We start from the raw sequence: 18,506 nt of genomic DNA, 5'->3' as shown, positions 1-18,506 counted from the left end.
GATCCATGCACATCCCGCACACTAACCCTGCCACCACTGATATGCACTGGCATTCACAATATAAGCTTAAAATACGCGACAAGTTAGAGGTGATTAGTCTCGCTTACACATAAAATAAATATCCATTAAATAAATTCATAAATGCCAAACAATTCTAATAATTCCAACACGGGTAGACTAGGCAAAAATGTCTGTATTATATAGCCTTAAACGCGTCATCTTTAGAAACACATTGCTTTTTCATATTTTTAGTGTGCATGGTCTCTAAAGTACTCGAAATATGACTTCCTATCACCTAAATTCGAAATTTTATCTTTGGAGATATTTATCTCTTAATAGATTTATTCTTGTCTTCTTATTTCTTTTTAGATTTTTGGAGCTACTATTTTTACTCTATCACTTTCTTAATATTCTAGCCTTATAGTCTCTCTCTAAGTGCACTCTCTTTCTTCCTGAAATCTATATTAAAAGAGAATCATTACATGGCTTGGGAGAGATCTTACACACATACACACACTGGTTATATTGCATAAATATTTATCTCCTCGATTGTGACACACTAAAATACACACACACACATATATATATACACATATACATATACGTGTATATGTGTGTGTGTATGTATGTGTGTGTGTGTATATATATATATATATATATATATATTTATAAGAATGATTCAATCATTTTTTATGGGGATGAGCAAAAGGCATTTGGAGGCACATCTTTTACAAGATATTGACATTTGCAATCGAAGGTGGTTTGGGTAACGACAAACTATGGCATGAGAGAATGTTATCTATTTCTATACTATCTATTAAGCACGGAGGAGAGGAGTCAGGACATGACAAGGGAAGAGTGCACGTGGTGTAAGAGCATTTTTCTAAAACCGATCAAAATAAGGACATACGAGTAATTTTTGTAAGCGCTTGATATTTATATATATATCTTTAATCAGTTTTCCCAAATTACAGTGGGTAAAAATACATTAAAATGCCGTTATTGTCAAGGCCGCAGTCATGTATAAACCATTGCGCGGGTTGAGGACGGCCATGGCCCATAATCCATTGACATTAAAATTCTGCCATTGGCGGTTAAGAATTCTGACGTAAGTTTTTGTTTTTTTTTGTTTGGGAAGCCGAATAATTTCAATGTGCAGCAGCGTGCAAGTGAATCAGTGATACAATAATTAATGACGTGGTAAGTCGCCTGCGGCTGCTTTAGCAAACAGCAAGTGAATCATCAAGCAGGCGCTGCAAACAGCAAGTGAATCCAATAATCAATTTCCAAACAAAAAATTATTCTTATAAGTTATCAGTCTTATCTGCTGGCCGCGACATTAGCCGTGACCACTTCCGTGACCAGTGGTCACACCGTCACGGGTGACGGCACCCTGCACAATGAAATTATTCAGCTTACCAAAAAAAAAAGAAAGAAAAAAAGGTAGAATTTTCATGTCAGACTCGTAAGCTGTCTGGCTGGCTTTTCAGTTAACGAGCCTTGTTAATATCGAGGGTTGGTGGGTGGGTGATAGTAATTACGTCTCTGCTACCAACTGCCGCTTTGCTGCACCGAAGTTTTCTTTTTAAAGATTTTGGCAACAGAGCTTGCGCTGCATGGCACAGCGTTTCTAAAGCTTTCGGAAACAAAAGGAAAGGAAAAAAAGAAGAAAAAAAAAACGGGATAGATTAAAGAGTGGTCTTTATTTGGATTGGTTAAAAAACATGTTTTTGTTTTGGTTTTTTAAATAAATAATTTCCCAGAGCACGTAAAATCAAACAAACAGGGTACTGTGTGTGTCTCTCACGTTTCCGTAAGCAATGATTCTATATATCTGCAGACCTACACGTTTCCATCAATGATTCTCCATATGCCCACCACCACCATGCTCTCTCTAGTGCTCTCGTTTTCGGTCGCCACCGCCTTCTGCATCTTCAGCGCGTCTACCTCGTGAACGCGGTTGATTAATTATACACATTGCGTTACTAGTAGATCACATTTATCTCCACAAGCGCACCTTCCATGCACGCTGCTCTCTACAAAGTGCGTGGGCTCTTCGTTGGCACACGGGTTTTACATACATCAATAGCCTAGCCTTATCATACCATGGATGACAATATTGTAGCTTTGCAGCCCTCCATCGAAGGCTTGCGGCCTCCTCCTTCATCCGCCCTACCCCACCCTCTCCATCTAGAGCTTGCAGACGAACCAGACATTGCTGCTTCTCATGAAGTGCTACCATCACCTAAAGGTACAGCTACCTTGGACTCATCACACTACCTTTGATAACTTGATTACAGTAGCTTAGTCCATTTTAGGGAATGGTTTGCTAGAAAAAGTAGCACTATAGTTTATCTAGTGGTTTGGACACAGAAGTTGTAATTTGAAAACTACCCTCTGTCTTTAGAGGATGGTTTCAATTTGGGCCTCTATAAAGAAGCGATTTCATCTTTCTAAACCTCTTTATTTGAATTAGCCTTTATGCAAACCATTGTGTTCTATATATAGGTTGAATATCAGTCCACAAGTGCTAACCATGTAAAATAGCATGTGGGCTCAACAAGACGGGTCGTTTAAGGTGATTATGAGGAAATTTGATGGGTTGCTTTTCTGAATTCATGCTACACAAGAAGGGGGTATGGGAATATCTAAATACTTGTTAAATGCAGGGTCTTTAAGTAGTCAAGGAATCGTTTTGCATACCAAATAACCATGCTTTTTAGTTTGCAATTATGTAATGAGAGGTGTATATTCATATAAGGTGAGTAGTTTTAATTATAATGTGATCACTTATTGATCATGGAGGTTGCAGGGACTTGGTTACATGCAGGTTATCATCTCACCACGGGCACGGCAGGTGCCTCTGCACCCAACTTGCCTGCTGCATTAGCAAGCCTTGGGTGGGGACCTGGAGTCTTCTTCCTTGTCCTCTTTGCAGCAACCTCTTTTTACACATATTACCTTCTAATTCTAATTCTTGATCGTCTCGAAAAGCAAGGCAAACGCAGCCTTCAATATGCAGAACTTAGCAACCGACTTCTTGGTTTGTTTTAACGCCTTAATCACTTTTCTTTTACACCATTACATTGCTGGTTTTACCACTAATGGCTAAAGTTGTACACTATGCTTTCAACATTTTTGCAAGATTTTAAAAAAATTATGTGAGCAAAGAATTAGACTTTTCTTTAATCCTACTTACGTTAGCATAATCCTATGTATTATAAGCTTTAAGCCTCATAAATCAAGACCAGTACTTGCTAAATGAAAAAATAAAGAGTGGATTATTTGCTCACTTCTTGAAGGAGGATGCATTCTATGAAATCAGTGCATAGTGTACAGTTTAAATTGAACAAAACCTTGTGTATCATTATAGATGCTAATCCTAAAGAACATAACCCTAAAAAAGATCACATGATTCCGGAAATCTATGAGAATGGGCCTTTTACACCGAATCTTTGAAACATCAAATACTCTTTGCTTGAAATTATTGCTTTCAAAAATTGAAAGTTGAAACTTGAAGTCGATTCAAATTTCTAACTCTCTAAAATGTAGTGTCCATGAAAAAGAAATGTCAAGTTCTCTAAAATGTATTATATCCATTAAAAAAAATGTCTAGTTTTCTAGAATAGTCTATGAAAATGTAGATTTTTAAACACACTCAATAGAATTTCAAAGTTAACTCTTTTTTGAGGTTGACTCCCTTCATAGATACCTGACCTAACCTTTATAAGCTTATCATATGTTTAACGGAAGGTAGGCTTATAGATCTCTTAGATGCATGCGATTAGTGGTAGACTCATGCATATCTTATGTTTGATAGCATGAGACATATGATTGAAAGAATCATAAAGTTTGACTTCATATAAGTAATAGTTGATGTTTGTCTTAACTTATGTCATAGAAAACATATAAATCTAGATGTCATAGAGAACATGGTATATCTATTTTCTCTACAAAAAATCAAGAGGTTGATTTTGTTAAAGTAACTACTACATTCTATGAAATGTAAGCTCAACCATATTTATCTCCAATAGAGAAATCTACCCTTCATGCTAATTTATGGATTTCCCAACATTGAAAACCAATCTATCAATATTTTGTTTTTCTTGAAAAATGGTTTTTGTTGATAGAATGGTTTTTTGAAGAAAAAACATCATGATGTTAAAAGCTTAGGACTTGCTTGTAGATTTCTCTCAAATGTATGTCAAGTTGCAGGAAGACGATGGACCATCCATATTGTAGCACCTTTGCAATACATTGTTTGCTTTACCACTGTTGTCTCCTTTGTACTTTTGGGGGGCCAAAGCTTGAAGGTAAACATTGAAGAGCTTAATTGTACCGATTGAGATAGTTTAAGAACTAGTTTTTATTTATCGAAGTTAGCCTTCTTTGACTAAGGTGTTGATATGTAGGCAATTTTCTATGCATATGCCCAACCAAATGAAAAGATGACATTGCCAAAGTTCATTGCTATATTTGGGTGTATATCAACCTTCCTATCACAACTACCAACGTTCCATTCACTTCGACACCTCAACTTGGTATCTTTTGTGTTCTCATTAGCATATGCCCTACTTGCAGTGTGCGGATCTATAATTGCACGTAAGTAATATCTCTATTTTTCTCAAAGTTGAATGAAAAAAATTATATTAAGAATATGATAGCTAATCAAGAACCAATATCACTTTGTGGAGGCTAGAAAGGGGCAAAAAATGGTGCGTGTGTGTGTCCACACATACATGTATGTGTGCATGTGTGAGTGAGTGTTGAGTGAGTGTTGGGGGGTGTGAAAATAATTATATTAGGAATATAATAGCTTAGCAAGAACCAATATCACTTTATAAGGGTTAGAAAGGGGGAAAAGTGTGTGCGTGTGTGTGTGCATGCATGCATGCACACATATGTTTGTGTACATGAGTGAGTGAGTGTGTTGGGGAGTGTGTGGGATCATATTAGTTTTAGTAAAAAGTTACTCTAGAAATTGTTGTCATGTAGAATCTTGTAAATACTTTTATGCAAATCGACGCATTAACTTAAAATGAAACATAGCATTCGCATGTACCTTTCATGTGCCATTACAATAGTAAGAAGAGAAGATCCAAATACTTGTGGTCTTTATCTTCTCACAAGATTATGTACTTAAGGTTTTATGAAATTCATTATAAAGAAGCTTAGAATTTCTATCTTAAAGAAGTTTAGAATATCTATTTTAAAGAAGTTTAGAATTTTTATTGTATACAAGGGAGGGTATGCACTTTAGAAGAAATATAATATTTGATAGATTCTTTAAAATAGAGTTGTACTATTGTAATCAAGGGAGGGGGCGTACCTTATTAGAAATTTACTATTGTAATCAAGCCAAGGGGTGCACATGATTAGAAATAAACTATTTTGATCAATTCTTATTGTCAAGTAATGTACTTTTTTGGATATCATGTTAAATTTATTACAATGAGTTAAAGTCAAACATAGCCTCCTTCATGTGTCTCATTATAATGACAATGCAAATATGCAGGCAAATATGCAACAATAATAATTGTACTTGTCTTCTTTCTAAAAACATTTTATATAAATAAGTTCTTATAGCATTCCTTTTGAAGTGGTTTTTGTCTATCATAGGTTACTCTAAGTATAAACCTCCAACAAATTTTTCTTTGGTTGGAACGAATGGAGAGAAAGTGATGAATGTCTTCAATGCTCTATCTATTTTGTCAACAATATATGGAAACGCACTTCTTGTTGAAACTCAAGTAAGTTATCATGAACTTATTTACAATTTTAGGACTATTTTCAAAGACTTTGATATGTATGAGTAAGAATATTCCCCTCTCTAAAGGTGTTCAGTTATATAATTATATAGTACAACTTTTAAATTACAGAGTGTTAGAAGGGCTCTTTTTTAAATGTTTCAATGATACCTATAGTGTTAATTTTGACCTTTTTGTATGTTGCAATGGTACCTCTAGGCTAATCGATTCTAGTGTGAATTTTGGCCTTTTTTTTTTTCATGTTGCAATGATGCTAGGACAACCAATTCTAATGTTCATTTTGGCCTATTTAATTTTATTTCAGTTTGCATTAAAGTATGCAATAAAGCAATTTCCATCTTCTTTCTCATATTTCATGAGTATTTTTCCTCTCCTTCTCAAATTTCTACATCCTGTGAGGATTTTTGCTTCATTTACTATCTACATTTATTTAAGTAGATTTTCCTCATATTTACTATTTACTGTTTTCATTTATTTAAGTAAATTTTCCTCATATTTATATTCTTTACTTTACTATTTTACATGTATTTAAGTAGATCTTCCTCAAAATGTGTCATACTTTTTTATTTTAATATTTAGGCAAATGAAAAATGAGGGAAAACCCAAAAAAAGCATAATTGGAAAAACGTGGAAAAAATAATGTGATCATCAAGAAAGTAAAAATTATGCATTTTCCATTAAATGAAAGTTTAAAATCTAACTTAAAATAATAAATGTAATATTATATTTTGCAAGGGAGATAGATTTAAACCCAAAAAAGATAGAGTTTTTAAAAGGTTGATGAATTTTCCTTAAGGGTAAAAATGTAAGGTATGAATAATTTATAGGAAGGTTAGGCTAGAAGATCTATCCTCAAAACAACCTAGAAATTTGTGGCTAATAATATGACCTTTCCCTCTCTTAACTTGCTTGGTGGGGTGACAAAATGAATCTTAGATTCTAAAATAGGTAGTTCTCATCCAATTCATCCCTTGTACCTTCAAAGTTTTCTTAAAATTTACATGTATGTTGTCAAAAAGAGATGAAATAATACTTGTGGTATTACTCCTCTGTGCCTTAATATATGTTTATTATGATTAAAATGATCACAACATGATGAGGAGCACTTGCTTGTATATTAGGGGATTTTTGAGGATCCGCATATACAAGGATTTTTTAGAATCCGCATACAAGGATTTTATTCAAGTGGTTTTTGTCTTCTTTATTCACATTTTATCATTATTACTAACTGTTTGGAAATTTTCCAATACTTTAAACATTTATCTAGACTTATTGGTTCTTTCTTCTTTGCTTTCCATGTCATTTGAAAGTCATCTCTTGCAAATAATTATTGAATGCCTTGTAAGAAAATCAATATATTGCCTTCGTTCCGCAAAGGGTAATTGATTATAATGTAAACTACACACTTTATTATGTTACTTATGATCTATTTTTATGTATTCACCCCTTTCTGAAATGATTTATTTCTTTATCTATGTGCCGATATTTTGGCTATTATACGACCTAGGAAATTTAAGTTTCTTAAATGATTGTTTCTTTATATGTGTAGAGAATGGAGAGTGGAGACATTTTGGATATTGTAAGACCTGGAAATTTTGTTCTTAGGAATCTTGGCTAAGATTCACAAGGAATGGATATATCATGTAGTTGCCTAAAAGTTTAACATTTTGGAAGTCTAGGTAGTAGAGTTTTATCAAATTTAAGTGGTTTTTAGGAAAAACATGTACAAGAACGAAAGGATTGAGTAGAGAGTTACAAAAAGGGGAAAATAAAAAAGAGGAGTGAAGATACACAATTTTTGGCTAAGATTCACAAAGAATGTATATTTCGTAGTTGCCTAAGAGTTTGCCATTTTGAAGTCTAGGTAGTAGAGTTTTAGTAAGTTTAAGAGGAGTTTGCCATTTTGAAAGTCTAGTTTTTAGGAAAAATATATACAAGAGTAGAGGGAAAGGATTGAGTAGAAAGGTACAAAAAGGGGAAAAGAAGATGAGGAGAACGAAGGATATCTAACCTTGGCTATAGTTTCTTGAAAGAGGCATCTCAACAAAAGAAAAGAACACCACATAGTTGAAGTTATTATAGACTTAACAGTAGCCTCTCTTGGTTTAAATTATTTTCTATAAGAGATATATAGCACAACAAAGTGCAATGGGGAATGCAATAGATAGAGAATTTAAAAAATATGAGACAAGTACAATGTGATGGTGCTATCCACCACCCATGCATTCTCAAGTAAAGCTTAGATTGATCTAGATAGACTCTCGATAGAGGAAGTACTGAGTGGGGAGGGTGTGGATATTCACAAGCATTAGATACATTACCTTATGAAAACTGTGTCCGTGTATAGCATTGCAGGTGGTTTGGTAGATGTATATACAATGCGGATGGTTACATGGTATGGATGCAGTCATCGCTCGTGTATCAAGAACACGGCTAGCCATCACCATCCATTAATAATAAACTTAGGTATCTTAGGTAATATTCTTGGAATATTCTCCATACTGTCGGGTTGAGGGGGCCTCGAAACCCCCCAATCGAGCCCCAACTAATGCTTGCACCTCTGACTATCTCCTAACCATCAATGGTCATAATAACGACCCCATTGGCTTCTAAGCCAAGGTTCCCACCAAAGACGTGTGCACCAATGGCTTCTCCTCATAATGGGAGCTTTTACAAATGCGCACCAAATATAGATGTGAGATACATACTGAGAGGCAGGCATTGAGTGTATACTAACATTGTCAACTAAAAAGAAGCCTCTCAAGGTCTTGCAAGTTTTATTATAAATTAGTTCCCTTAGGTCTATAGTATGATGCACTTAGATTCTCATAGGTATATATGTCTTGATGAGTTCGTAATAGCCTTCTATATTATGATATACTTAGAGTCTCATGGATATACATCTTGATGAGCTCATACTTAGTCTAGCCTTCTATACTTGGGGATAATATTCTCAAGGAATATTACATGTCACCTTTTTACAAGTGCTATTTAATATGTTGTAATTTATATACATTAATTTAATAATTACAAGTGCTATTTAATAATTGGTAATGTAATTTATATACAAGTGCTATTTAATAATTGGTGATGCAATTTATATGCATTAATTTATGATTCAATTTATATACAATGATTTTACCACTCTAGTATATAGAATGTATACATAAAAGAATATAAATTTTGGATCTACCAAACTTTTTAAATTTTACTTGTAAATGTAATAAAATATCTCCTTCACTTCCATGATATGGTAAATGGTTTTTTTTAAGGACACCATTAGGTTTCTTTATGCTTTCAACACTACTTTTTGTAACAACGCAAAAAAGGTTTTGTTTCTATAAAAACCACTTCCATTTAAGTACTTTCTGTAGGTCTAGCTAGGGAAAGCATGATACCCAGCGACCATTTGGTCTGAAGCCTAACTATGAGCAAAGATCTATCAATTTCCTTTTGTGTGCTATTTTTGTGTGTTTGCATATGCTTGGTGCTCTAGATGCATGTCAATTAGGACATGATTATGTGGAGCCACGAGGAAAAAAAATTGTGCTATTTTTTTAATGTGTGCGAATATGTTTGGTTCTCTAGATGCATGTCAATTGGGAGTTGATTATGTGGAGCTATAAGAATTTTTCTCTTTGGCTCCTCATAAGTATATAAAAATCCATTGATTACTTGCTGGCTATTTGTTAATGGTCAATTTATTCTCATTAATTTTGTAATAGTCAATTTTTTGATGGTCATTTCATTAGTTTTTAAAGTGTCTCACAATTTATTATTCTTTATGTTGATTCAGGCCACATTATCGCCCCCTATTAGGAAAAACATGACAAGGGGACTATGCCTTTGCTATTTTTCCATTATTATAACATTCTTTCCAGTGGCTATAGCAGGTTATTGGGCATTTGGTAACACGTCAAATGGAAATATTCTACTAAGCATGATATCAAGTAATGGAACATCCTACATACCTAATTGGATGTTTATTCTTGCCAATTTATGCATGATTATGCAACTAGTTGCAGGATCTGTGGTAAGATTCTCACGACAAACTCTTTTATATTTTATTCTTACTAATTTATGCATGATTATGCAACTAGTTGCGTGACCTGCACTTTTAAACAATCTGATTGATTACATTTTAATCTCCAATATAATTTAAGTAAAACCATGGTCTTACATATACACATCAAGAGTATAAAAATCCAAACTTAAAAGATAGAATAAAACTCAAGCATCATTGGGAAACATATATGTCTTCACATAAGATTCTTACGTGTGTGTGTGTGTGTGTGTCTGTGTATACACACATGTGAGTGTGCATGTGTGTGTGTGCATGTTATGCATGCAATGTGTGTTTGTGAATGCACATGCATGCATGTGTGTTGGGGGTGCTAGGTTGATGCATGTATGTTCACATGTAGATCAAGATTAACATAAACTCATAGGAATGTTCATTCTCTCTCTCTCTCTCTCTCTCTCTCTCTCTCTCTCTCTCTCTCTAAGGCCCTTTGAATTCGGTTATTTTTTCAATTCTCATGTAACAAAGTGTTACATCCCCAAATAGAGCTCCCTAGATAGGGCATCCATAAATATCCCAAGACTATGGACCTTTGAATTTAATTTATTTTTTAATTTATTAGAGATCTTTAGCCTTATAAGATAACATTGTAATCTCTCTCTCTCTCTCTCTCTCTCTCTCTCTCTCTCTAAGGCCCTTTGAATTTAATTTATTTTTCAATTCTCATGTAACAAAGTGTTACATCACCAAATAGAGCTCCCTAGGTAGGGTATCCATAAATATCCCAAGACTACGGCTCTTTGAATTTGATTTATCATTAGGCAAAATATAGACTCTCATTTTTGCCCCTTAAGGATTTCCACACCTCCTCTCTCTAGAGAAATGGGCTCATGGTGAAATTTTTACAAATCAACTCAAAAGTGAGCGGAGTTTGGACATTTGGAATCTATTCTTCGAGACCTTTCCAATGATATATAGTAACATGCCACATCATCACCAATTTGGGGACTTCTTGAATATTGCATGATAGGCAATTTTGAATATTCAAGAAGTCCCCAAGTTGGTGATGATGTGGCATGTTACTATATATCATTGGAAAGGTCTCGAAGAGTAGATTCCAAATGTCCAAACCCTGCTCACTTTTGAGTTGATTTGCAAAAATTTCACCATGAGCCCATTTCTCTAGAGAGAGGAGGTGTGGAAATCCTTAAGGCGAAAAAATGAGAGTCCATATTCCACCTAATGTTTTCCATTTTATTAGAGATCTTTCGCCTTAGAAGATATCAATATAATCTCTCTCTCTCTCTCTCTCTCTCTCTCTCTCTTTTCTCTCTCTCTATTTATATATTTATCTATCTATGTATGCATGTGTACATACATGCGTGCGTGTGGGGGTGTGTGTGTATAGATATCTATCTATGTGTGCATACATGAATGTGTGCATATGTTGTGGGTGTGTGTGTATGCATGCATGTATGCAGGGGGGTGGATGTGTGTATGTGTGCATGGGGGTGGCTATGTGTGTATGTGTGCATGCACGCACTCGTGTGGGTGTATATGTGCACATGTGTATATGTGTGTGTTTGTACATGCACACACGTGCAGGCGCATATGCATGTGTGTGAGAGAGTGTACATGCATGCATGTATGCACATGTGCATGTGCATGGGAGTGTATGTGTGTGTGTTTGTACGCACGTGTATGCGGCATGTATGTGCACTTATGTGTTTAACCACATGTCTATTTGTGTGATTACACATGTGTGTGAACGTGTGCAAATCATTTTTCAAATCAAGTGTTTTATTGTGTAACTTTTAGATCCTTCTGAAAGTAATAATGGATACATTTTCATAGCCCTAAGGATATAGGAATGAAGTAGATTTTAACCTCATTTCTATCTTTTACATGATGCAATAGCTTATGTAATTATCTCCATCGTAATAATGGATACCTTTTCATAGCCCTAAGAAAAGGAATGAAGTAGATTTAACCTCCTTTGGCTGAAAGGGCAATCATAGCCATTGCTTGAGCATCACGCGCATCACCTTCTTTGATCTTCAATGGATCCAAGAGGTGGTTCTAGAGAGAGAGAGAGAGAGAGAGGAGAGAGAGAGAGAGAGAGAGAGAGAGAGAGAGAGAGAGAGAGAGAGATCTACATCTTTAAAAGATCGAAAGGGTCTATGCCAGAACAAAATAGTACAACAATAGTACCATGATATTGAGCCATGGGAAAATGGAAATAAAAAAGAAAGATAGAAGTGAATAGACTAGATATATATACAATGAAAATAATTTACGATTACAAGATAACCATGTGAAAGTAAAGGGTAGCCTCTAGCTAGTGAGATAATTACCCTCATCAACAATACAAAATAATTGAAACTTTGGTGTTATAAAAATCCTCAATAGCCTCTAGCTAGTGAGATAATTACCCTCATCATTAATACAAAATAGTTGAACCTTTGATGTTATAAAAAAACCCCTATATCCACTATGAAATATCTCACATCTAGAAGCACCTTAATCCAAAAGAAAATGTTAATCTAGTTTTACTATAACTAATGTTCAAGTGACCCTTGGGAGTTAAGGTGGCATAAGTATCCATGTCTAGTTTGAGAGTGGTCCTTTAAGATGATCCAACATCCTAAGAGAGAGAGAGGGAGAGAAAGAGAGGCGAGGGTGAACCAAGGGAGATGAGAACATTAGCTTTTAATAGCATAGCCAGGCCAAGTAAACTCACGTGACCAATATGACCAGGATGATGGAGCCAAAGTGTAGGAAATGAGACTTCACTCCAAGAACACGGTTGATTAGGATCATGTGAAAGTAAAGGGTAGCCTCTAGCTAGTGAGATAATTACCCTCATCAACAATACAAAATAATTGAAACTTTGGTGTTATAAAAATCCTCAATAGCCTCTAGCTAGTGAGATAATTACCCTCATCATTAATACAAAATAGTTGAACCTTTGATGTTATAAAAAAACCCCTATATCCACTATGAAATATCTCACATCTAGAAGCACCTTAATCCAAAAGAAAATGTTAATCTAGTTTTACTATAACTAATGTTCAAGTGACCCTTGGGAGTTAAGGTGGCATAAGTATCCATGTCTAGTTTGAGAGTGGTCCTTTAAGATCCAACATCCTAAGAGAGAGAGAGGGAGAGAAAGAGAGGCGAGGGTGAACCAAGGGAGATGAGAACATTAGCTTTTAATAGCATAGCCAAGCCAAGTAAACTCATGTGACCAATATGACCAGGATGATGGAGCCAAAGTGTAGGAAATGAGACTTCACTCCAAGAACACGGTTGATTAGGACCATGTGAAAGTAAAGGGTAGCCTCTAGCTAGTGAGATAATTACCCTCATCAACAATACAAAATAATTGAAACTTTGGTGTTATAAAAATCCTCAATAGCCTCTAGCTAGTGAGATAATTACCCTCATCATTAATACAAAATAGTTGAACCTTTGATGTTATAAATAAACCCCTATATCCACTATGAAATATCTCACATCTAGAAGCACCTTAATCCAAAAGAAAATGTTAATCTAGTTTTACTATAACTAATGTTCAAGTGACCCTTGGGAGTTAAGGTGGCATAATATCCATGTCTAGTTTGAGAGTGGTCCTTTAAGATCCAACATCCTAAGAGAGAGAGAGGGAGAGAAAGAGAGGCGAGGGTGAACCAAGGGAGATGAGAACATTAGCTTTTAATAGCATAGCCAAGACAAGTAAACTCACGTGACCAATATGACCAGGATGATGGAGCCAAAGTGTAGGAAATGAGACTTCACTCCAAGAACACGGTTGATTAGGACCATGGCACATAGACTATCACATTAGTAGAGAGAGAGAGAGAGAGAGAGAGAGAGAGAGAGAGAGAGAGAGAGAGAGAGAGAGAGAGAGAGAGAGAGAGAGAGAGAGAGAGAGAGTTATAACTTGCCTTCTTTTCTTATGCAGTTATACTCACAACCTACATTTGATAGCTTTGAAAGAAATATTTATCATGGAACTCATGTTGGACTATCTTTGAGGAATTATATGATGAGAACTTTATCTCGCACACTCTTTATGATGTTAGCAACTTTATTAGCTGCAATGCTTCCTTTTTTTAGTGACTTTAATGCACTCGCTGGATCCCTTGGATATACTCCAATAGTTTTCATTTTCGCACCTATCTTTTATTTTATAGCATTTGATGTGTCTTATAAATCCTTAGAGTATTGGTCCAAATTCTTCATGGTGATTTTATTTATCATCATCACCATAATAGGTTGCTTCACTTCAATTCACCAGCTCATTGTAGATGGGAAAACGTTTAAACTTTTTGCAAATCTTTAATGTTTACATAACCTAAGTGCAACATTATATAAGTTTTTGTTATGATTGTTGTTGCTTTATCTAGCAAAGTGTTATTTTTTAAGATGATTTTACTTTTTAAAAAGTTTAAACAATCACTTTCCAACAATTACTAATATTATACAAGTGTTTACTTGAATGTCATTTTACATTTAAAAATGTAATGTTTCCTTTTTTATGTATGTTTTTAGTCATGTTTTTTTTAAATGTCAATTTACATTTTAAAATGTAATATTACCTGTTTTACGTATTTATCTTCTCTTATCCTTAAAAACATCTCATGTTTAGACATGATTAAACTGATGTGATGATACACAGGTTGATTGAAATGAGATAGAAAGATCCCCAATGCTTAAACTATAACTCCTTCACATATTGAGTTTAAAAAACTTTTTTGAATTTTAAATAATTCAAAAGTAGATCTAGTCGAGGTGTGGGTATCACTACTAAATTGTCACATATACTAACAATTTAGTGTCATTGGTATCATCATCAGCACTGAACTGTCGGTATACACATCGATATAAAAGTCGATGCTGCTCAACGTTTATACGATGCTTATACTGACGTTAGCTCTAAGTAGGCTATTGATATATATGCATCAAGCGCACCGACGCAAATATCGATCCTTATACCAACACAAACACCAACACTATGAGGAAAACAAATTGGGTAGAATAGGACATGTTAGGGTAGTTTGCCCCAGCATGTCCCATTCTTCCCCCACACTACCTAATCTATAACAATAAAAATAGACAATTTAACATAAAAAAGACTCCAAAGATATAGAAAAGATGATCAAATTTATGTAAATTTGTGCATGAAATTCGGAAAAGTGAAAAGTTAATAGTTATATGTATACAAGATTTTATAACTCATTATTAAGAAACCTCATAGAGATGATGAAAAAAAAGTTACAAATATTGATAAGGACAAAAAAAGCTTATTTTACAAGCAATATAAAGCTCCAAACACTGTATTAGGAAATTGGGAAAAATCTTGATACTTTAGGAATTTTGAAATTTTTACATCATTGTTTTACGAAAAAATATGAGTGGAGGTACATTTATATGGCCTCAAGACAGATGATTGGCACAAGATATTACATGGATATAAATATTCGCTTATTCATTTTTTCTTTATGGTACATAATTTGTATGCTCATATACTAACTTCCATTTTTTTCTATGCACAGTTTATTCTTCTAATTGCTATAGTTGGTTGTAGAGACAAGAGGGAAAATGTGAAAAGGTTAAGACAAAAAAACCGGCTAAACGTTAAAGACACTCCTTTTCCTCACACACACAATTTGTTTTCTCCCACTCTGCTCGTTGGCGGCCAAGATCTTCATTTCTGTGCTGAGAGCTCACCTGGCTCAATGATGCTGCTTGGGTTTGTTGCAGTGGCGCTTGCAGCACTTAAGTTTGCCAAAAGCACAAGAATTGAAGTGGTGTTGTTAGTCGACACTAGGCTGCAATAAGTCTGGCGCTTGCAACACTTTAGTTTGCAAAAAAAACAATGAAATGCTGCTATTAGCTGATACTGAGCTGCAGTAAATCTAGCACTTGCAAAATGATGCAAGAAGGATGCACTGCCACCACAGCACATTTCGCTTCACCTACCACTAAACATCTGTTTTTTTTTTTCTTCACCTGCTTGCACAAGAAACGATGATCTGCTTAGTGATGAACGTTTGCCTTGCTTAAATGTCTGCCATGCGTATGTACTGCCACATTACGTTGTGAATCCCAGTGAAATGCCTCTGCTCTGTTGCTTTGCATGATGGGGCTAAGCACTCAGCATAATACGTGTGATCTGGTTGTGGCGACTACTATGACACGCTTGAGAGAAATGACTTTCGGCTGCTGCTGAGACACTTGCTGAAGCGCCTTGGTTGAGGTGCTTGTGATGCGCTGTTGTAAGAATTTTTCACGTCAAGCTGTTGTGACATTGCGGTTGAGGTGCTTTTCATGCTCAACACGGCTGAACCACAAGCCAAAGACCTGCGCAAACTTGTTTGCTAATCTACTTTGTTCAGAAAGAAAGCGCTACCTTTTGAGCTGACTATGTCGGAGTTTTTCGTTGAGCCACAAGACAATGAATGCTGATGATGTTGAGACACTGAAACGTTGCTGAGCCGAAATCAAAGGCGATGAAGTTATTACTTTTGTGTTTGTTTTGCATTGCTTTTTTTGTCCACTAGTAGCGCAAGCCTACACTACGTAAAAGTATTACTTTTGTTTTATTTTGCATTGCTTGTTTGTTCACTAATAGCGCCTATAGTAACTGTAGATTCTTTCAAAAAGGCAAAAAGGCACAGGTGCTGCTGATGTCTCGGGGGTTTCACTATAAGTAAACTCTTTGTATATGTGTGTTCAAAGCCTATTTTAAAAATTCTTTATCTGTGAAATTTTCAAGGATAAAACATACCCTTTTTTTATTTAACCTGTGAATACCCTTTTTAAATGGTACTCTTCTGTATGTAAAAAATAGATTTTAGAAATCCTTTCTATTGAACTCACGTGCTACGCTTACATATTTATGAGTGACCTTCACACGAGGGCTGATGTGAAGATGGACAAGGGAAGTCCCAAGCATTTGCTTGATGTTACTAAGCTAAAACATGGCAAAGATGTTATGGAGGATGTGAAAACCCTTGTGTAAGTTTTGATTATTCTCCTTCCAACACCTCTCTTCTAGGCTCTTTTTGAATAGCAGTCATCTAAGTGCATTTTTCAAGCCAGGGAGATGGATGGGAGTGTCTCTTGGTTACATAAGGGATTACAACTCATCATCACCAGCACTGTCTTTTTGTTTGTTTTATTAGGGTTGTCTGTTCACGGCAGTAAACCATTGTTCCCTCAGTAGTAGTAACCTCACTCAAGGTGAGGTGATGAAGTTGTTGATTCTGAAGCTATTGTTGAAGCATCCTTTTATAGACAGTCTTGAACCTTGAAGTCTCTATGAAATGTGGTTCCCCTCTGAGTTGAGTGCTTGGTTTGGCTACAAGTAACACCTTAGCTGTTGCTGATTGTATTAATAGGGTTTAGGTGTTTGCTATCTTTCTTTGTTTCCCCGAATCATATGGGAAGCGATATGCCAATCTGATCTCCACAATGTGCTTCACAAAGATGTAGATCTTATGTTACGATGCATATTGCCCTTCTCTGCTACTAGCCACACTTCCAACCCTTTCTTGTTATACTAGCCAAGCTTAGCTTCCTTCTGTGTTATTTGTCAGTATTGGTACTTCAAATCTACAATTCTCTACAATTTGCAATGCTCTGAGCTTCTTAGATCAATGGTGTTGTTTTACTTTTTTTCTATAGATCTATTACTTGCAAGTGTATCCCAATCTGAGAATATCAAGAAGCTTTCTGTTCTGAAACCACAATGTCCTTTGGTGTATGGAGCACACGGGCTATGGCTAGAGGACTGGGTTCGACTCCTAGTGGGACTTAATGAGTATCAACAAACAGTTGCATCAAATTTTTGTTCAATAGTGCATTCATATATCATTTCATGTCTTGTATATAGCATCTTTGACATGCATACATCAACTTTTTGTAAATTTGTCAACTTCAAACCATGGATGCATTGCTTGCATCAATATTAACTTGCATACATCAAGACTTACATCAAACTGTATAATCTGTCAAGAATCGTGCTATCTTGCAAGATTTGCACTTTATTGCTCTCCAACACACCAAGATTCACTTTTGTCTCTAGTTCTTGTGCATTTGTGACCTAATAAGACTTGATATTTAGGATTTCTTACATAGAATGTAAAGATCTTGTATAAATTCTAAAAAAATCAACTTTAGGGCAAGATTAGGGTTTAGAGTAACTCACTGGCACCATTTCTTGCACTAAATTTGAAGAAATTTAAATTTCTATACTTTTTCTTGAAAATTTGCACCAAGTGTACTAAATTGCATAGAAAATCTTAAAAATCTGCAATTGGTACAATAGTTCTACACTCCCAAAAGACTGCAAAGATTTCAAATCTGCATTTGCAACTAGTACAATAGTTCTGCAGCATTGCACTGCACAATTTCTCCAAAAAGATTGCAAAGATTTTAATTCTGTAAGAAAATTTGCATATTCTGCACTTTCTTGGATTTTCAGCAAACTTCTTGAAATTTTTAGCAAACCCTAAATCTCTCCCTAGTTTCAAAATTAAGGAAAAATCTAAAGGCTCCTGCTAAACTATTAAAAAAGTCCACTATATTTTTTTCCAAAATCAAGAAAATCAAATTTATGAAATTTAGGGTTAATGAAGTGGCAAAAATGATTCAAGGGACCAAAGCCTAGGCTGGGATCAAAAGCCTAAGCTCTAATACCAATGCAAGAG

At 35.2% G+C, this 18,506-nt stretch overlaps 1 protein-coding gene across 2 annotated transcripts; it reads left to right on the top strand.

The window, feature by feature from the left end:
• Positions 1 to 1,887: 1,887 nt before the first annotated feature.
• Positions 1,888 to 14,150, top strand: LOC147625206 (GABA transporter 1-like). 2 transcript variants are annotated; one of them, XM_086818468.1, is made up of 7 exons: positions 1,888 to 2,251; positions 2,813 to 3,043; positions 4,216 to 4,313; positions 4,413 to 4,602; positions 5,620 to 5,750; positions 9,565 to 9,801; positions 13,754 to 14,150. In XM_086818468.1, the coding sequence occupies exons 1-7, from the start codon at positions 2,107 to 2,109 to the stop codon at positions 14,132 to 14,134; spliced, it is 1,413 nt and encodes a 470-aa protein (XP_086674594.1). In that variant the 5' UTR covers positions 1,888 to 2,106; the 3' UTR covers positions 14,135 to 14,150. The 2 variants fall into 2 exon arrangements, with proteins under 2 accessions (XP_086674594.1, XP_086674595.1); XM_086818469.1 differs by having other exon boundaries at positions 9,565 to 9,718; positions 13,754 to 13,909.
• The last annotated feature ends 4,356 nt before the right edge of the window (positions 14,151 to 18,506 follow it).

This window comes from Cibotium barometz, chromosome 24 (assembly GCF_041138505.1).
Source record: "Cibotium barometz isolate CiBa-2024 chromosome 24, ASM4113850v1, whole genome shotgun sequence".
In the NCBI taxonomy this organism is placed as follows: Eukaryota; Viridiplantae; Streptophyta; class Polypodiopsida; order Cyatheales; family Cibotiaceae; genus Cibotium; species Cibotium barometz.
Note: the sequence above shows the minus strand (reverse complement) of the source record. Positions and strands in the feature narration are given on the sequence as shown.